General features: G+C 39.2%; 2 protein-coding genes across 2 annotated transcripts in view; both read right to left on the bottom strand.

The window, feature by feature from the left end:
* Positions 1-13,946, bottom strand: part of LOC136251030 (E3 ubiquitin-protein ligase RNF213-like) — a 35,242-nt gene extending 21,296 nt beyond the window's left edge. Inside the window, exons 1-4 of the mRNA XM_066043411.1 lie at positions 13,744-13,946; positions 671-858; positions 519-618; positions 360-463 (exon numbers count right to left, since the gene is read on the bottom strand). Coding sequence (XP_065899483.1) covers positions 360-463; positions 519-618; positions 671-858; positions 13,744-13,809 — 458 coding nt within the window. The 5' untranslated portion in view covers positions 13,810-13,946. The remainder of the gene's footprint in view (positions 1-359; positions 464-518; positions 619-670; positions 859-13,743) is intronic.
* An 11-nt stretch (positions 13,947-13,957) lies between these two features.
* The window catches only part of LOC136251028 (E3 ubiquitin-protein ligase rnf213-alpha-like), a 175,978-nt gene continuing 171,826 nt past the window's right edge, over positions 13,958-18,109 (bottom strand). Inside the window, exons 51-54 of the mRNA XM_066043409.1 lie at positions 16,875-17,206; positions 16,319-16,830; positions 15,830-16,258; positions 13,958-15,197 (exon numbers count right to left, since the gene is read on the bottom strand). Coding sequence (XP_065899481.1) covers positions 14,884-15,197; positions 15,830-16,258; positions 16,319-16,830; positions 16,875-17,206 — 1,587 coding nt within the window. The 3' untranslated portion in view covers positions 13,958-14,883. The remainder of the gene's footprint in view (positions 15,198-15,829; positions 16,259-16,318; positions 16,831-16,874; positions 17,207-18,109) is intronic.

Here is an 18,109-nt window from a genome sequence, read left to right as displayed (position 1 = left end):
ATAGTATGATCAATGACATAATTTGAATGTTTTAGTTGTTCATAATTGTCACCTCAGATTGTGGAAAGCACTCCCCTATCAAAAATGATAATCCTCAACAATTAAGTCTATCAAAGTATGAACACTCCTGGAATTCTTTATTAACCAAAACAATCTGTGCACTCGTTACTTTCATTGTTCCTGTCATAATTGCTGTAATCCTTCCCCAATCACTAATTTTGTATCATAACTAATTTGGCTGCTAGTATGTTCACTAGCAGTCAGTATAACATGATTTCCATGCATATACTTGTAGTTATGTATATTGTGCTATAAAATTTCCGCTACCATTGCAACTATACAGTACAATAAAAACAAACCTGAATTTAGATACTATGGTTTCATCACTCGCATACATGTTAATCCTTTTTTTAATCCTGTCATAAACCTCAAACTTAGAAAAATCATTGTCGCGCTGCAGTTGCTAAAATGAATTATGATTCAAACACTTAGAATAACAAAGATTACCACTAGTGTACCCTATGCATCACTGCTGCACACTGTATAGCTTTGGCTGGTATATAATCAAGGGTGTGTTCCAAAAATATTTGAAGAACTTTCAACATTTGCCAGTTTCTTCTAAAAATGTAATGATAATTAGTGTGCATTATTATAATGTAGCTAGGTACACCTGATTTGCTTGATGGTAGATGACCCTTGGACAGCTGACGCTGCTGCACTGATGGTAGCATCAATGGTATTCTCACAATTGTGAATGGTAGATAGCCATTGCCTACACTTATTTGGTGACTTCTCCCTCTCCTTAAAATCTGGCTTTACAATGGTTAGCAATTCTTGCACACCATATAAGCCAACGTCCTATTATAAGAAACTTCATAACAGCTATATATATAAGCTCAATGGTCATATAGATGCACTCAATGTAAATATGTCATTAAAAGTACTGTGGTACATAGTGGTGACATAAATTTCACATGTTGAAACCATTTAAGTTCAACTGTATGTATATCTTAATATGTGACTGGATTTGCGAAAAGGTACCTTTTTCACACATTAGACATACCAGCAAACAAAGTCTCATAACTGTTGACTCCGTGCACTGATTGACTTTCTTTTTGTACCAAGATGTAGCCACATATTGTAGGCATACTCATGGAAACTTACAGACACGTGCTTGCAATGATACAAAAGTTACAAAGTTTGAAAGTTGAAAAAATGGGTCAAATTTTATGTGTGAAAAAGGTACCTTTTTGCAAATCTGGTCACATATGGAGGTGTGATGAAGTGCTGGTTCCTCATTGGTAGCACCATACACCCTTATAAATTCAGTTAGATTTCTTTTATTATTAATTTTGATGGATACAGTACATTGTTTAATTTAGTAATACGATATGCACAGTAAATACAATAGGTTAATTATCATACTTTTGAGGTCAAAGTGAATAGTGTACTTTTATTTCTATATTATACAATGAGTAAGACATGTTGTATTGCTTCAACTGTTCTGTATATTTTCCCAACTGTGCTCCTGTAACCCCAAATACAGCATACTTCAAACAGTAAATAAATTGAGTAAAGCAAGTTGCATTATTGCATTCCTTTCATCAGACAACAGAAATGTTTATGAAGCCATTCAATGGTTATGACATCAAGACACACAGTAGTGTCGTGTGGCCCAAGAAGCCAACACGCCACACCGTGAGTATATTTACAGGTCAAGACACACGGTAGTGTGTCGTGTGGCCCAAGAAGTCAGCGCACTGCACCATGAGTATATTTACAGGAAGAAAGAAAACACGATTTTCACACCTTTGTAGCTCCATAATCCCTTATCCAATTGGAACTAGTTTTACTACTGCAGAGGTGTCTGCCAGGTAGGCCACGCCACATACCAAATTTGAAGGAAATCTCCTTAGCAGTTTCTGAGATATGAGTGGCCAAAGTTTCATTTTAATTTCTTTGTTTTTTTTTCTTCACCATAGGGGGGTACTGGGGCTTCAATTTCTTTTCGCACACTTTGCAAAAACTGCTATAAAACACAAATTTGTAACTCCATTGTATCGATATTTGGCACACAAGTAAAGAGCATATAAAGGTACATTCGCGTACCAAGTTTGCTATGAATCTGATAAATATCCAATGAGTTATGAGCGTTTATTCACATAAAAAGATGAAACTTTTGTCATTGCTACAGGGTAAACCGAGTAGAGGAATAACTTGAAAATTTGTGTGTACATAGGCTGATCATTGTAGGAGTGCCTTTTGGTGGTTAGAACAGTAACAGACAAAACAGACATGCCAACTCTCACGCATTAGGCGTGAGTCTCACTCTTTGGCTAGTAATCTCATGCTCTCACGCCTAACCATCTGTTTCTCATTCTTTCAGCTTAGTTCTCATGCATTTCTCACGCCTGATCTGCTTCATCATTAGCCCTGTGCTTAAAATTGGACAGCCCTGTGCTTATTTATGTACTTTGAGGAAGCAGCGACCTTTTTTTATTATTTTTTTTTTGGTCTTTACTACCAAAAATTCTGGAGCTGCACTTGAGTCTTGCTGGTAGTGTTTGAGGTCTCACTCCTAAAATTGTTGAGAGGTTGGCATCTCTGACAAAGTTATAAAGCAAAAACTGAGCATGTGTAAAATCGTGGGATTGAGATACTCAAATAGAGCAATCACTGGGGGGGGGGGGGGGGGGGGGCAAAAAAAGGTACATAAAAAATGTCTAAAAATGAACTCATCATGGCCAGAGTTCAAACCAAGGACCTCCATACCTAACGCCTGCATCCTTAACCGCTACCTTGGCTGATCACTTAACTTAATTTCTACCTTATAAATGAAAATTCTAATTTAATAAGTAAAACTGATCTACCAATAGAAAATCTAGATTGCTCTAGAACATTCTATGTGTGTTCTATTAGATGATTTCAGCGAAAGCAAAAACATGCGCTCTATTAGAGCATTAACACCATACTTTTGTTGCAACACTTTGAGGCTCAATCTAGTAGCTATTTCATCAAAGCAGAGCCATTTTCGTATTGATCAGTAGTATATTTGTAGTATTAACTTAGTTTCACCCCCAGGCGGTCTGCGAGCAGACTAATATGACTGACTGGCGCCAATCATCATCATCATAATCATCATAATATGTGCTACATGCTAGCAAAACTTGTGATACAACAGCCTGGAAACCATATCCCAGTAAAAAGGTGCAGGATTTGGTTTTTGAAAATATAAAAGGAAGTGAAATCCACTCAAAAACAGCCAAGCTGTAAAAAAGAGTGCGGCCCTCAAAAGCCTGGGTGAAAAAGTTGTGAAATCAAAAGCGGCAGCAAAAAAATGGCTGCAATGATGTTAATGCTAAAAAATTTTAATAATGGCAGTGTGCATTGTTAAAATTTATTAGGATTAACATCACTGCAGCCATTTCTTGGCCACTGTAGGATTGACACGAGGCATATCATTAAATCACGTGACAGTACATACAATATGGACATGTGTACAACTGTGTGTGCATCTATGATTATCATTGTTCATGTTCTAATTACATAGTTCCTACACCTCCCCCCAAGCATTTGTGAGGGGCACAATGCTGACGATAATTAAGGCCAGTTTGGATCTTCTATAAGTCTTTTGGGTGCCTGGTGGGTGCGAGTTGAATGTCGTGGACTTGAACAGACTTCTGCTGAGGTACTTTGTTGTGGAAAGGTTTGCTGTGGTTGTTCAGGGGGTGCTGGTGTTGTTGATGGGAGCAAGGATGTTGCAGTTCTGCGTCGTAGGAACCGGCGGTTTCTTGTCAGGATTCTGCCATTTTGAGTCTTGATAAAATAGCGGCGGTGAGGACCAATGTCAACAACAGTTCCGTAAATGTCCCACATTTTCGTTTGTGGATGTTGCAGTGCAACGCGTGAGCCTATTCCAATGTCTGGTAGTGTGTGGGCATGGAGATTGTAATATGCTTGTGTTTGCTCCAATGAATTTGTAGCCTGTGTTTCTGCTTCCGTGACTGCTTTTTGCCAACATGGTAGAAAAGAGCGGTGGTGAGCTGGGAGTGAGTCTTGCACTGGTGTACCAAATAGTTTTTGAGCAGGTGATAATCCATCCTTGCGAGATGGGGTGTTTCGGTACTGTAAGAGTGCACGGCAAAGCGCATCTTCATTGAGAGAACGTTTGTTCCAGGAAGTGGCAATGAGTTTTTTCATAGATTTTACCATGGCTTCGACTTTGCCGTTGCTTTGTGGGTAATATGGTGACGACACTTTATGGATAAAGCCCCACTGTCTGGAGAAGTCGTGAAAGCATTTTGAAGTGAATTGTGGCCCGCCATTTGACCACAGTATATCTGGCACGGCAGTGCGACAAAAGCATTGTCTCAGTACTCTAACAAGGTGGGAGCTGGTAGTGTTGTGGCCCATTGGGATTATGTCAGGCCAATCTGTAAAGCAATCAGCAACGATGAGGTAGTCCTGACCACCATAGCAACAAAAGTCTGCACAGATCTCTTGGAATGGTCTACTTGGCTTGTCTTTGCACACAAGAGGTTCTCGAGGATTGGAGGGAAGGAGATCTTGACACTTTTTACATGAAGTGAGCATGTTGTCGATGTCATTGTCCATTCCTGGCCAATAAACCGTAAGGCGCGCCTGTTGTTTAGTGCGTACAGTGCCCTGGTGCGATTCATGAAGATGTGACAGTGTGGTGTGACGCATAGAAGGTGGTATCAGTAGACGGCATCCGTAAACTATCAAATTGTCATCAATGGAAAGGTGCTCACGTGCATTCCAGTAGGGTCTACATGACTGTGGAAGCTGGCCGCGGTGATCTGGGAAGCCGTTGAGTATTATATTGTACAGCTGTTGGTATTCTGGATCCTGAGAAGCATGGTAGCGGACGTCTTGCAATTTCAAGCTTTCGTGGGCGTCAGTGGTGATAGCTCTCAACTCTGTAATAGATAAGGCTGGTTCATTAGGCGAGTCATGCTCTGCAAGGGCATCACTATTGTGAGGATTAGATACAAGATTGCGGGATAGAGCATCAGGGCCATCATTAACACTTCCCTTAATCCACTTTGCCGTAAAGTTATAAGACATCAGGCGAGACTTCAATCGTTGAAGGCGTGGGTTCTCAATTTCATCTAAGCGGCGGCTGTTGAGAATAGGGACTAGAGGGTTGTGATCAGTCAAGAGGCAAAAATGCTGGAGGCCGGAAAGGAATAGTTTGCACTTTTGGATGGCCCATGCGACAGCTAGCATCTCCAGTTCAATAACAGCATATCTAGACTCTGTGTTGGTGAGGAACCGGGACCCAGCCTGGATGAGGGTCCACTTGTTATTGGATTGCTGTTGGAGGATGAATCCAAGACCCTGTCTACTGGCATCAGTACTTGGCTTTGCGAAGGCTTCATCATCATCGCTAGACCAGAGAAAATCGTTTTTAGTACTCAAAAGTAGTCTTAGTGGTGTCAGGAGTGCGGCTAGGGCGTCAGTGCTTGAGGACAATTGGTTTACTAAGCCAAAAAAGGAGCGAAGGTCAGTTCTGGTGTTTGGCTTTGGATATTGCGAAATAGCCGTAGTAATCGTTGTGTCCACTTGATATCCATCAGAAGATAACCGAAAGCCAGCAAAAGTGACTGCTGATTGAAAGAACTGACATTTATCCAGGTTAAGGGCAATATTCTTCTCTACGCACCGCTGTAAAAACTGTCTCACATGAGCAGCATGGTCTGAAGTATTATTGTCATAAATAACAATGTCATCAACTATGCGACGAAAGCCTTGTAAACCAGCAAAAGCTTCCGCCATTCTGCGGTCATAATGTTCAGAAATCGATGATAGGCCATACGGGGCCCTGAGATATTTGAAACGACCTTGAGGGGTTATGAACGTGGTTAAGAGTTGACTGGACTCATCTAGTGGACACTGGTCGTATCCTTTCAGTGCATCTAGTACAGTGAATATTTTTGCATCTGTTGCTGCTATATCGGCCACAGCTTGAGCAGGTGTGGACGATTGATAGCGTTCTCTACGCACGAACTTGTTGAGGTGAGATAAGTCTACACACATCCTGATGCGATCGCTGTTCTTCTTAGGGGTGACCGCGATTGGTGCACACCACTCTGTGACTGTAGTGACTGGAGCAATGACCTTTTGTGACAACAGTAAGTCCAACTCATCTTTCAACTTGTCGCGGTAAGCGAATGGGATTGAACGTGGTGTCTTAATGCAAAAGGGTTTTGCATCTTGCGTGAGGCTAATGTGAAATTGCTCACCATCCATGGTTCTTATCTGGTCATCAAAGATGGATGGGAATTCTGTGATTAGTGTTTGCGACTGTGGTTGACTTGACTGTGGAAGGAAGGTTGTAGCATGTACATTCAGCTGTGGGCGAAGCTCTACATTACTAGGGCGTGGGTAACAGTCTGGTAGTATCCCTAAGTCCTTGGAAGCTCTCCATGAAAGTATAGTACCAGTGATATTTGGATAGACGTGCACATTGCTAATGCATTGTCTCTTGCCGAGTGTGAAAGTGACAGGTAAGTATCCAAGGGGATACATCTTATGGCCATTTGCAGTGTGAGGGACGACATCCGAGGGGATGAGGTTATGAACATGATCGTTAAGAAGAGTTAACAGTGGTGGGCCAGCAGCTGAGATATCTGCTCCTGAGTCTGGCAGAACGTTTGTCGAGCAAGAACCATTCAGTGAAGTGAGGTGAATAGGAATGGTCGGAACTGGGTCATTGGTGGCTACCTGTTTGATAGTGGATAACGTAGACGGTTGCGTCTCAAAGCCTGTGTTTGTGTGTACCTGAATTTGCCTTGTTGATGGCGGGAGGCTAGGATGAGATGGTGGCTGAACTTGTTTAGAGTGGCAAACACGTGCATAGTGGCCAACCTTCTGACAGTTGTGGCACGTGGAAGAGTAAGCTGGGCAGCGACTGCGGCCTCCTTGGTGCGGCTTGCCTCCACATCCTGGACAATCGGGACTGGTGGGCTGAAGGCCAGCTCTCTTGTGATATGGTCCTTGTTTTCGTAAGGTAAGGATGGTGTCTGATTGTGGCTGAGAAATTGCAGAGCGTTGCTTCTTTGCAGCTTCTTCTGCTCTACATGTCGTGATGGCAGTATCTAATGTAAGATCTTGTCGCTGGAGCAAGTGTTCAACCGTGTCACCCTCTAGGATACCTTCGATGATCTGGTCTCGGATATTCTTTGCTGTGCATGCGGGTGAGCAAAAGCTGCAAGTCTTAACTAATTCACGAAGAGCCACCAGGTAGTCATCGAAGGTTTCACCACGCTGTTGGATCCGTTTCCGAAAGTTGCGACGCTCGACTGATTCGTTGATGTGGCCGTCAACGTATCGTTTAATAGCGGCGATAATAGCTTGCGTGTCTTTACGCTGGTCTGTAGTTAGCCCGAGATTATCGACGATACTAAGTGTCTCACGTGAGAAGCACAGTGTTAATGCGTGCACTTGTGTTTCAGCTGACTCCTCACCTAATCCGGATAGACTAACATATGAGCTCCATTGGGTCTTCCAAGCAACGAAGTCGGCGCCTCTGTCCACTTGGAGGTCGAGCTTCGGGAGATCGCTAAGTCTGAAGGTGTATGGCATCTCAGTGGAATGCTGCGGAGAGGAAATGCCCAAAACACAGTCTAATACAATGGGTTCACTTTAGCGGGTGCCTCTAACCGGCACCAGGGAATCAATCAGCTGGTTACAATAGAGTCGTAGCTGCTCGCGGCGCCATGTAGGATTGACACGAGGCATATCATTAAATCACGTGACAGTACATACAATATGGACATGTGTACAACTGTGTGTGCATCTATGATTATCATTGTTCATGTTCTAATTACATAGTTCCTACAGCCACCACTTTTGATTTCACAACTTTTTCACCCAGGCTTTTGAGGGCTGCACTCTTTTTTTACAGTTTGGCTGTTTTTGAGTGGATATTATAAACACATGGAATGATGATGTGACAAAATACAAGTGAGCAAATTAGCTATCCTTATTAGGGGATGACAACACACATAGGTGTTACATGTAATGAAATAAAATGAAATTAATCCAACAACTGAATGTGTAACTATATAATACTCTCAATAGCAGCTTGACGTATTATATTGAATACGTCAAGCGATTAGCCAATAGAATTAGTATTACACTTGTTTGTCAAGGTCCCATGACAAAAATCTATAATACTAATTTGATTGGCCAAAATAGTGTGGTGTATCTATCTAATCAAAAACAGCCAAGCTGTAAAAAAAGGTGTGGCCCCCATAAAGGCCATGGTGAAAAAAGATGTGAAATCCAAGGTGGCGGCCAAGAAATGGCTGTGATGGTAGGTTAATGGTTACATTTTAATAACAACAATTCAGGTGAATTTGGTGCCAAGACCAAGCGGCACAAAATTCACCTGAATTGCCGTTATTAAAATGTAACCATTAACCTACCATCACAGCCATTTCTTGGCCGCCACCTTGGATTTCACATCTTTTTTCACCATGGCCTTTATGGGGGCCGCACCTTTTTTTACAGCTTGGCTGTTTTTGATTAGATATCACTTCTTTTTGTATTTGTATACTGCAAAGCCGGCCTATGGCTGGATTTGGGGCTTTTTTAACCCATGTGTTTTTTTCTTTACCAAAGGAAGAAGAAAAGAACTTAAAGAAGAATTTTAGTACTTCAATTATTTTTGATTTTATTAGTAATTATACAAATTATATACATATATTTATTACATGCTCATTATTCCCCACAGGATTTTTTTTGCAGCTGATCTCTCTACTGGGTGACTTGAAATGTAGCTGAACTATATACAGGATGGTTTCTTTGTAGCTGAACTCTCTACAGGTGATTTGTTTGCAGCTAAACTCTCTACATGGTGGTGTCTTTATAGCCGAACTCTCTACATGATGGTTTCTTTGTAGCTGAACTCTCTATAAGGTGACTTCGTCTAGCTAAACTCTCTACAGGGTGATTTTTTTGTAGCTGAACTCTCTGCAGGGTGATTTGTTTGCAGCTGAACTCTCTACATGATGGTTTCTTTGTAGCTGAACTCTCTACAAGGTGACTTCGTCCGGCTGATCTCTCTACGGGGTGATTTGTTTCTAGCTGAACTCTCTACAGGTGAATTGTTTGCAGCTAAACTCTCTACATGGTGGTTTCTTTGTAGCTGAACTCTCTACAAGGTAACTTCTTCTCTACAGGGTGATTTGTTGTAGTTGAATTCTCTACAAGGTGGTTTGTATGAGGCTGAACTCTCTACATGGCGGTTTCTTTGTAGCTGAACTCTCTACAGAGTGATTTGTTTGCAGCTGAACTCTCTACATGATGGTTTCTTTGTAACTGAACACTCTACAAGGTGACTTCTTCTAGCTGATCTTTCTACAGGGTGAATTGTTGTAGCTGAACTATCTACAAGGTAACTTCTTCTAGCTGATCTCTATACAGGATGATTTGTTTGTAGTTGAATTCTGTACAGGTGGTTTCTTTGTAGCCGAACTCTGTACATGATGGTTTCTTTGTAGCTAAACTCTTTACAAGGTGACTTCTTCCAGCTGAACTCTCTACGGGGTAATTTCTTTGTAGCTGAACTCTCTATATGATGGTTTCTTTGTAAATGAACTCTCTACAAGGTAACTTCTTCTAGCTGATCTTTCTACTGGGTGATTTGTTTGCAGCTGAACTCTCTACATGGTGGTTTCTTTGTTGCTTAACTCTCTACAAGGTGAATTCTTCTACCTGATCTCTCTACAGGGTGATTTGTTTGTAACTGAACTCTGTACAAGTGCGTTTTTGTGGGTGATCTCACTGCAGGTTGATTTGTTTGTAGCTGAACTCACTAAAGGGTGATTTTGCTTGTAGCTGAACTCCTTGCATTGTATCTAGTTTCTAGCTGATCTCTCTACAGGGTGATTTGTTTGTAGCTGATCTCTCTACAAGTTGATCTGTGTGTAGCTGATCTCTCTGCAGGTTGATTAATTTGCAGCCGATCTCTCTACAAGGTAATTTGTTTGTAGCTGAACTGTCTATAAAGTGATTTATTTGTAGCTGATCTCTCTGCAGGTTGATTTGTTTTAGCTGAACTCTCTACAGGGTGATTTACTTGTAGCTGAACTCCTTACATTGTGACTAGTTTCTAGCTGATCTCTTTACAGGGTGATTTGTTTGTAGCTGATCTCTCTACAAGTTGATTTGTGTGTAGCTGATCTTTCTACTGGTTGATTTGTTTGTAGCCGATCTCTCTACAGGGTAATTTGTTTGTAGCTGAACTCTGTACAAGGTGCTTTTTTGTAGGTGATCTCACTGCAGGTTGATTTGTTTGTAGCTGAACTCACTAAAGGGTGATTTGCTTGTAGCTGAACTCCTTACATTGTGTCCAGTTTCTAGCTGATCTCTCTACAGAGTGATTTGTTTGTAGCTGAACTCTCTATAAGGTGATTTATTTGTAGCTGAAATCCTTACATTGTGTGTAGTTTCTAGCTGATCTCTCTACAGGGTGATTTGTTTGTAATTAATCTCTCTACAAGTTGATTTGTGTGTAGCTGATCTCTCTGCAGGTTGATTTGTTTGTAGCCGATCTCTCTATAGGGTAATTTGTTTGTAGCTGAACTCTCTACAGGCTGATTTGTTTGTAGCCGATCTCTCTACAGGGTAATTTGTTTGTAGCTGAACTCTCTACAAGTTGATTTGTGTGTAGCTGATCTCTCTGCAGGTAGATTTGTTTGTAGCCGATCTCTCTACAGGGCAATTTGTTTGTAGCTGATCTCTCTACAGGGTGATTTTTTTGTAGCTGACCTCTCTTCAGGGTGATTTGTTTCTAGCTGATCTCTCTACAGGGTGATTTTTTGTAGCTGACCTCTCTTCAGGGTGATTTGTTTCTAGCTGATTGCTCTATAGGTTGATTTGTTTGTAGATGAACTCTCTACAGGGTAATTTGCTTGTAGCTGAACTCCTTACTTTGTGTCTAGTTTGTAGCTGATCTCTCTACAGGGTGATTTGTTTGTAGCTGAACTCCTTACATTGTGTGTAGTTTCTAGCTGATCTCTCTACAGGGTGATTTGTTTGTAGCTGATCTCTCTACAAGTTGATTTGTGTGTTTATAGCTGATCTCTCTGCAGGTTGATTTGTTTGTAGCTGATCTCTCTACAGGTAATCTGTTTGTAGCTGAACTCTCTATAAGGTGATTTGTTTGTAGCTGATCTCTTTGCAGGTTGATTTGTTTTAGCTGAACTCTCTACAGGGTGATTGCTTGTAGCTGAACTCCTTACATTGTGTCTAGTTTCTAGCTGATGTCTCTACAGGGTGATTTTTTGTAGCTGAACTCTCTTCAGGGTGATTTGTTTCTAGCTGATCTCTCTACAGGTAGATTTGTGTTGATTTGTTCATTGCTGATCGCTCTAAAGGTAATTGATTTGTTGCAGTTGAACACCCTGCAAAGTGTTTTGTTTGTAGCTGATCACTCTAAAGGGTAATTTGTTTGTAGCTGAACTCTCTCCACAGCGACTTGTGTGTAGCTGAATTCTGTGTAACTGAATTCTCTAGAGAGTGACTTAATTGTAGCTGAATTCTCTACACAGTGCATGACTTGTTTATAGCTGAACTTGCAGTGTGACTTGTAATGTTCTGAATCTCTATAGTGGTATATTTGCTTAACTCTCCACATGGTGACTGTCTTCTTGCTGAACTGTCTATAAGATTAACTGTCTGCAGCTGAACTCCCTACAGAATAACTTGTGATGTAATAAAATTCTATAATGGAGTAAATAAATTAGCCGAATGCTCTATTAGGGTGACCGTTCTATTAGAGTATCTCGATCTCGCATTTGCTACACGGAGTTGGCTTTCGAATCATAACTCAGTGGTTTGTAATCCGATTCTTCTGTACTACTGCAAGGTATTTCTATGAAGATTATTCCAGCTATACACCGATTTTCAGCTCATTGCTCTAAGCGGTTTGCCTAGTAGGCGTGAAAACTAATACTTTTTTATTCATAAAAATCGATCGCGTAATTGTGACACAGGTTGGGTTTTGTGTCATATCTCCGTGGTCTTTATCTCGATTCCTTTCAAACCACCAAAAGGCACTCCTACGATGGTTACTCCATCTACATAGCAATTTTCAACTTATTCCATGAAGCGGTTTACCCTGTAGGCGTGACAACAAATCGATCTTGTTTTACGCGAATAATCGGTCATAACTCCTGAACCATTCATCGGATTTGTATCAAATTTGATGCTAGGATTCGCCTTTGGACTCCCTTTCTGTGTGCCAAATTTCAAGGCGATCGGAGTACGCGTTTGCTTGTTATAGCAATTTTTGCAAGTGTGCGAAAAGACGAAGAAGAAGAAGAATAAGAAGAAAAAAAAAACGAAGAAAAAAAAACGAAACTTTGGCAGCTCATATCTCGGAAATGGCTGGAGAAATTTCCTTCAAATTTGGAATGTAGACTCCCTTGGCTGGCGAGCAACTGTGTAGCAAATTTGGTTCCAATCAGATAAGTGATCACCGAGATACAAAGGTGTGAAAATGACATTTTCGTTCTTCCTGTCAATATACTCACGGTGTGGCACGCCCACTTCTTGGGCCGCACGACACACTACCGTGTGTCTTGATATTAGAAGTAAATGTCCAACTTGACAACTATTGTTACCATAGTGATACATGCCCAAGGCATAACAATAATATGTGGGTTGCTAGGTAACCGTTGCTAAGGTAAAAGTCGTTTTGAGACCATAGCAACAGTTGCTAAGCAACGGTTGCTAAGCGTGATTGATCTTTTGCGGTAGTTATTTTTTTGAATTTCTGTTGCCTAGTAACAGTTGCTATAGTTGTCGGATAAATTTGCAATAGGATGGATGGCCGTGGTATTCGGGATTAATAGTTCTCGCATTGTAAACAGGAAGGAAATAGTGCTTCCTGTTTACAATGTTCGCACTATTAATCCCAAATACCACAGCCATCCGTCCTATTACATATACTAATAATTATGCTGGTATGGGCACAGAATAACGAACTACAGTACCACAATAAATAAAACTAAGGGACCATCCATAATTTTCAGTCTTTATGCAAGCGTACAAAGAGTACTCTTTTTCCTAACCCCCTCCCTCCTTCACAAAGCATACTGTATAAATGTTGATACTATGTACAGTATATACACAATGATTATTCATCATTTTATAAGCGTACGTGTGATTTAACCCCCTCCCCCCTAGCGTACTCTTTGTACTCTTGCGTAAATGCTGAAAATGATGGATGACCCCTAACACACTTTAGGAATATAAAATACAATCCAGCCTTTAGTGGCTTATCACAGCATGATTAACTGAAAGCGACATTCTGGATACTAGTTTAGCAATCTTGAAGAATAAACCAAAAAATGATGTCATGTTAATAGATTGCATATTCTACGTGGCTTCAAAGTTGGGAATCCTCAAGTGATTGTCCTCTAAGCTTCATGCAATCAGGGGGCCTGCAATCTGTAACTATACATATCAGGGGTCCTGTTGTAAAAATACCATGGAACGCTCACAAACTACCAAAATACCACCATCATTAGATGGTGGTTAAAAAGAGAACCACATATTGCCTTGTGCCACTGGCTGTTGACCAACATTAAATATCATTAAGTAAGTTATATAACATGCTATTTTCAGTTCATGTATTATGACTATAGAGTTTGTAATGAGTGCATCATCTCAATTATATAGGAGAATCGAATTTAATGGTTAACTTACAATGTCACTCTCTGTTTTGTCAAAATAGGCTGGCAATCTACTAGATATAGCAGGATTCAGAATCATAATTTGCTTTAAACGCTGCAGTTGGTTTTCAATCTTCCTATATGCTTCATGCAAGAGTATTATTTTATAGAGCAATTTGTTCTCAATATTAGAATCATCTTCATCTTGTGAAATTTTTTCAAGTTCACAATTAACTGCTTGTTCATCAAAAAGTTATTTCAAGGGCAAGGATCACAAATGCATAATAAGTAGCAAAAAGGTTTATGTAACATACAATAGAAAACATGTTGATGGTTCTTTATATCAAATATCAGGAAAACTGACAAAAAAATTGTCCATAAATTATATAACACAGTACCATATTACTGTATTTAAGTACTATACTTAAGAAGTGTGGAGGTTGTACCTTTTCACAAAAAAAAATATTAACTATAAACCATAGGTTCACAAAAGTAATATGAATTCTAGGGATCATATAAACAAAAGGTAGTGCATCAAGGGAAACTGCCTACACAAGTAGATGTTTGATCCCTAATTCAGTCATACCTAAAAATCTTTGTACTTCTATTATAGTATACAAATACTCTTTGTGTCTACACTTAATTAGCCATATCAAAAATAACCATTGGATTTACGAAACTAATAAAAATAAGATAATTTTACATATTTTAGTGGGATCCCGTATTTTAGCACACATAATAAGGCTCAAAAACATACCAAACTGAACTCTAGGAAACATAAATCATAATGAAATGGGCTACAACAATCAAGAACAACATCTTCATCAACAATTTAACTCCTGCAATAGTTTCAAGGGTGACTCAGCCGTAAATCTTGTAAACAAACTGAAAAAGCAGACCCCAGGAAATAGGCCTTGGTCCAATTCCTACGAAATATTGATGATTAATCAATATATATGATATATCCGACCGTATTAGGTCATAAACTTTATTAGTTTAAATTCCCATAGCCTTGGTAACAGGTGAATCCCACAATACATTGCGCATTGGAAAAATTGATGAATCAATGGCGGAAAGTGTGAAAAAGCAGAATATCTACTACTGCTACAAATGTGAAATTCATGTGAAGCATTCCCAAAAGGTATGTGAGTAATAATCCATCCGTATTAGTTGGTTATCCCTTCGCAATGTTGCCAGCGTTTCGAAAATAGTCTAGAATCACGGTCATTTTGCACCATTTTATGCATTTACGTATTTTTGGGGGCGTAGGCTTTTCAATAATAAAGTACGGTAAAAGTTCTAAACTTTTTGATATGTACAGTAACAAGTGGTACATGACCTCAGCAGCATCATCATCTTGTGTAAAACCAGAGAAAAACAATATGAAATCATGAAGATAACACTTGAATGCATTATCAGAGTCATCAATATCCAGCAATATTTTGGCAATAGACTTAGATTTGAGAATGGTGTAGACATCAATGCTTCCTAAATGATACACACATGTAACAACAATAGCAATGACAATTCCAGATAGGCAGCAGCTGACTGAACAACAAAATAGATTTTATATAAGAATTAAGGCAAAACAAAATAAGCTGTATAAAATAAGGCGCAGGTTTATCTTACAAACTGGTTTGTATGTTATACTTATATCACAGCAGGTGTCTTAGTCACTGACATGAGTCCAAGCAATAACTACCATAGAATTCCGGTACATTCTTTGAAGTATGGCTTCACTGGGATATAAACTCAAAATAAGACAAACTCCTCTAATAACAATGCAGCAAACCTATTAAAAACACTCATAAATCTACAATAAACATGTGGATCAATTTAACATGTTAGTGATGTAAGAGTTTACATTAAGCTACAGTAAAAACTGTGTATTAAGAATGCTTCGGGACCAACTAAAGTGTCCTGATTACCAAGGTGTCCTCATTTTTCAGGTCAGTTTACATGCTAAGAAATATATTGGAACTATTACTAAATGTTCAGATTGCACAGGTGTCCTCATTTTCAAGTGTTCTGATTAACAGGTTCCACTGTAAAAGCAAACTAGTATGCATTGACTATAATGACGATTTAAAGTGTACAAACACTGTATGTACAATTCTTACTTTCAATTGTTGAGATTTTCCACTGACTTTCAATATTGTCAATGAGCAGCCAAAAGAATGGGAATTGACACTGAAATGAAATGTCGACATCAGAAACTGTTTCTAAAGTCACATCTACAATTTTTGCTTCTTCAAATATTTTCAACCACATGGTGGTAATTGTGTGCTTTTCTGTAATAAGTAAACGAATATTGCAATATCTGTCTACGATGTCCAATATATTATTAAGTGCAGCAGCAATAACATTGTCAATTTTAAGAACAAGCGCATTAATGAAGGATCCATTTTCATGAAGTGCTTCAGCATTCAGAGCTTCTTTAATTGCCCAAGGTTGTTTACGAGAATGAAGCTGAAATTTCTCTTTACTTTTGAAATATTTGATCATATGTTGTAACAGTGCTTTTCTAAAGTTATCCTGATTTGCAACTGCTACAAATGTTATATGTACATACATGATTATACATTTATATACCATTAAGTGAAACTTACAAAGTTGCTGGGGGAAATCTTTAGGTAAACCCTGGCTATCCTTACTCACATGGTCCACTGCGATAAAACACTGTGAAAGCACATTAGATCTCTCTATAGCTTGATCAACTGATCCTGTCTTAGACTTTAAAAGGTGTGTAGGAGAACTGCAATGCTGCAGTCTTTTTAGAAACAGTTCAGCATTATGATTGCAGCAGTCTAGCAGTAACTTATTGACAGGGGTATGGAGAGCTTCTTCCACAGTAAAGAATAAATCCTTTGGTGGTAGTAAACTATCCACATGATAAGAGTCCCACCTACCACCTTGAAAGCCAACAAACTTTGTACCACCCTTACTTCTAGGTAAGCCAATTATAAACACAACATGTGTAATACGGTTCAGATGAGAAGCTTGAATTTTTTCATCAAGTACACGATATCGTGCACATGCTATGAGATCAATATATTTATAACCAGAATCACACTGAATAATTATTAAGTGGTCATCATGGGATACTCTTCGGAATACTGACCTAAGAAAAGAGTAAAACTATTGCTAATAACATAACATACATACCTGATTTTGTTGCAAAATTCCATTTCAGTTTTAAACTGTTGGAGTGAAAAAAAAGATATCTGATGTACTTCAAAATTAATGCTCTTTTGGAGAATCATTAAGTCCTTGCGTTGCAACAGAGAGCCATGTGTTGTTATTTGCACCACCAAACCTTCCCCTGAGGAATGGCTAAGACAACTCTTCAATAAACCATCCAGAGAAGAATACGAATGTATTTTGAAGTATTCTGTAAATAAATTCTCCCAATCTACAGAAAGTTTAGAAAGTTTACTCCTAGCAATGGAGTCTGGTGTGGCAAGCTGTAATAAGCACTTTCTGCTTATTGATAGAGCCTTTAGAAGAAACACTGACATTATACCACATTAATTTTAGCAATACTTTGTAATCATTAATTACACAGTCTGCAGTACTTAAAAAGTAAAGTTGCTCACTTAATTCTTACAGCATCCAAGCTGTGAAAAGGGTGTGGCCTTTGAAAATAAGCTAGTGTGAAAATGATGTGACATCAGAGGTGGCAACCAAGAAATGGCTGTAATGATATTATAATATATTTTAAAATGAAGTAGGGATCCAAGTGATAAAAAGTAGTGAAACAACAGATGATTTAGATGTTACAGCATAGTTCTGTGAGAAAATCTCTATATTGGCAACTTATAACAAGTATTTTGTTCAATGTCAAAGTAGGGATTTTCCACTGAGCTATATGCTGAAAGACCATCATAAATTTCTTGTTTCACTACTTTTTATTGCTTGGATCCCTACTTCATTTTTAAGTTAATAATTTTGCCTGTTTGATTTTTTGTTATAGCATACAGCTATGCCAGTGTGATGGTGACTGCTGTATTAGAGTATCTTGAGTCAGCATCTACTGGGGGCATGTCACTATTTCATATTTCACTGTGCTAGCATTATAAATACAGCTATATCAATAGTAAAGGGGTGTGGTCATCGTGATCACTAAAATAGATTATTAAGAGGAGTAGTCTCCATGCTAGATCACTATTAATTCATTAATGGGTGTGGCCTTATTTCAATTGCAAAGTTACAGGTATCTACCAAGCATAAGCACTATAAATAATTTTGTGGTGTCTAAATATGCTGCTCACAGAAAGTGTTGATAGGGACATTAATGCCTTGATATGATTTCATTGCATGAAGAAGAGGACAAACAGCCTGATTGAAGATAAAAGGAAAGACAAGGTGCAGAGTGCACACACTCATCGGAAACCCAAAAG

This window comes from Dysidea avara, chromosome 3 (genome assembly GCF_963678975.1).
Source record: "Dysidea avara chromosome 3, odDysAvar1.4, whole genome shotgun sequence".
Lineage (NCBI taxonomy): Eukaryota > Metazoa > Porifera > Demospongiae > Dictyoceratida > Dysideidae > Dysidea > Dysidea avara.
The sequence above is the reverse complement of the archived record's forward strand: the minus strand, read 5'-3'. Positions and strand labels throughout refer to the sequence as shown.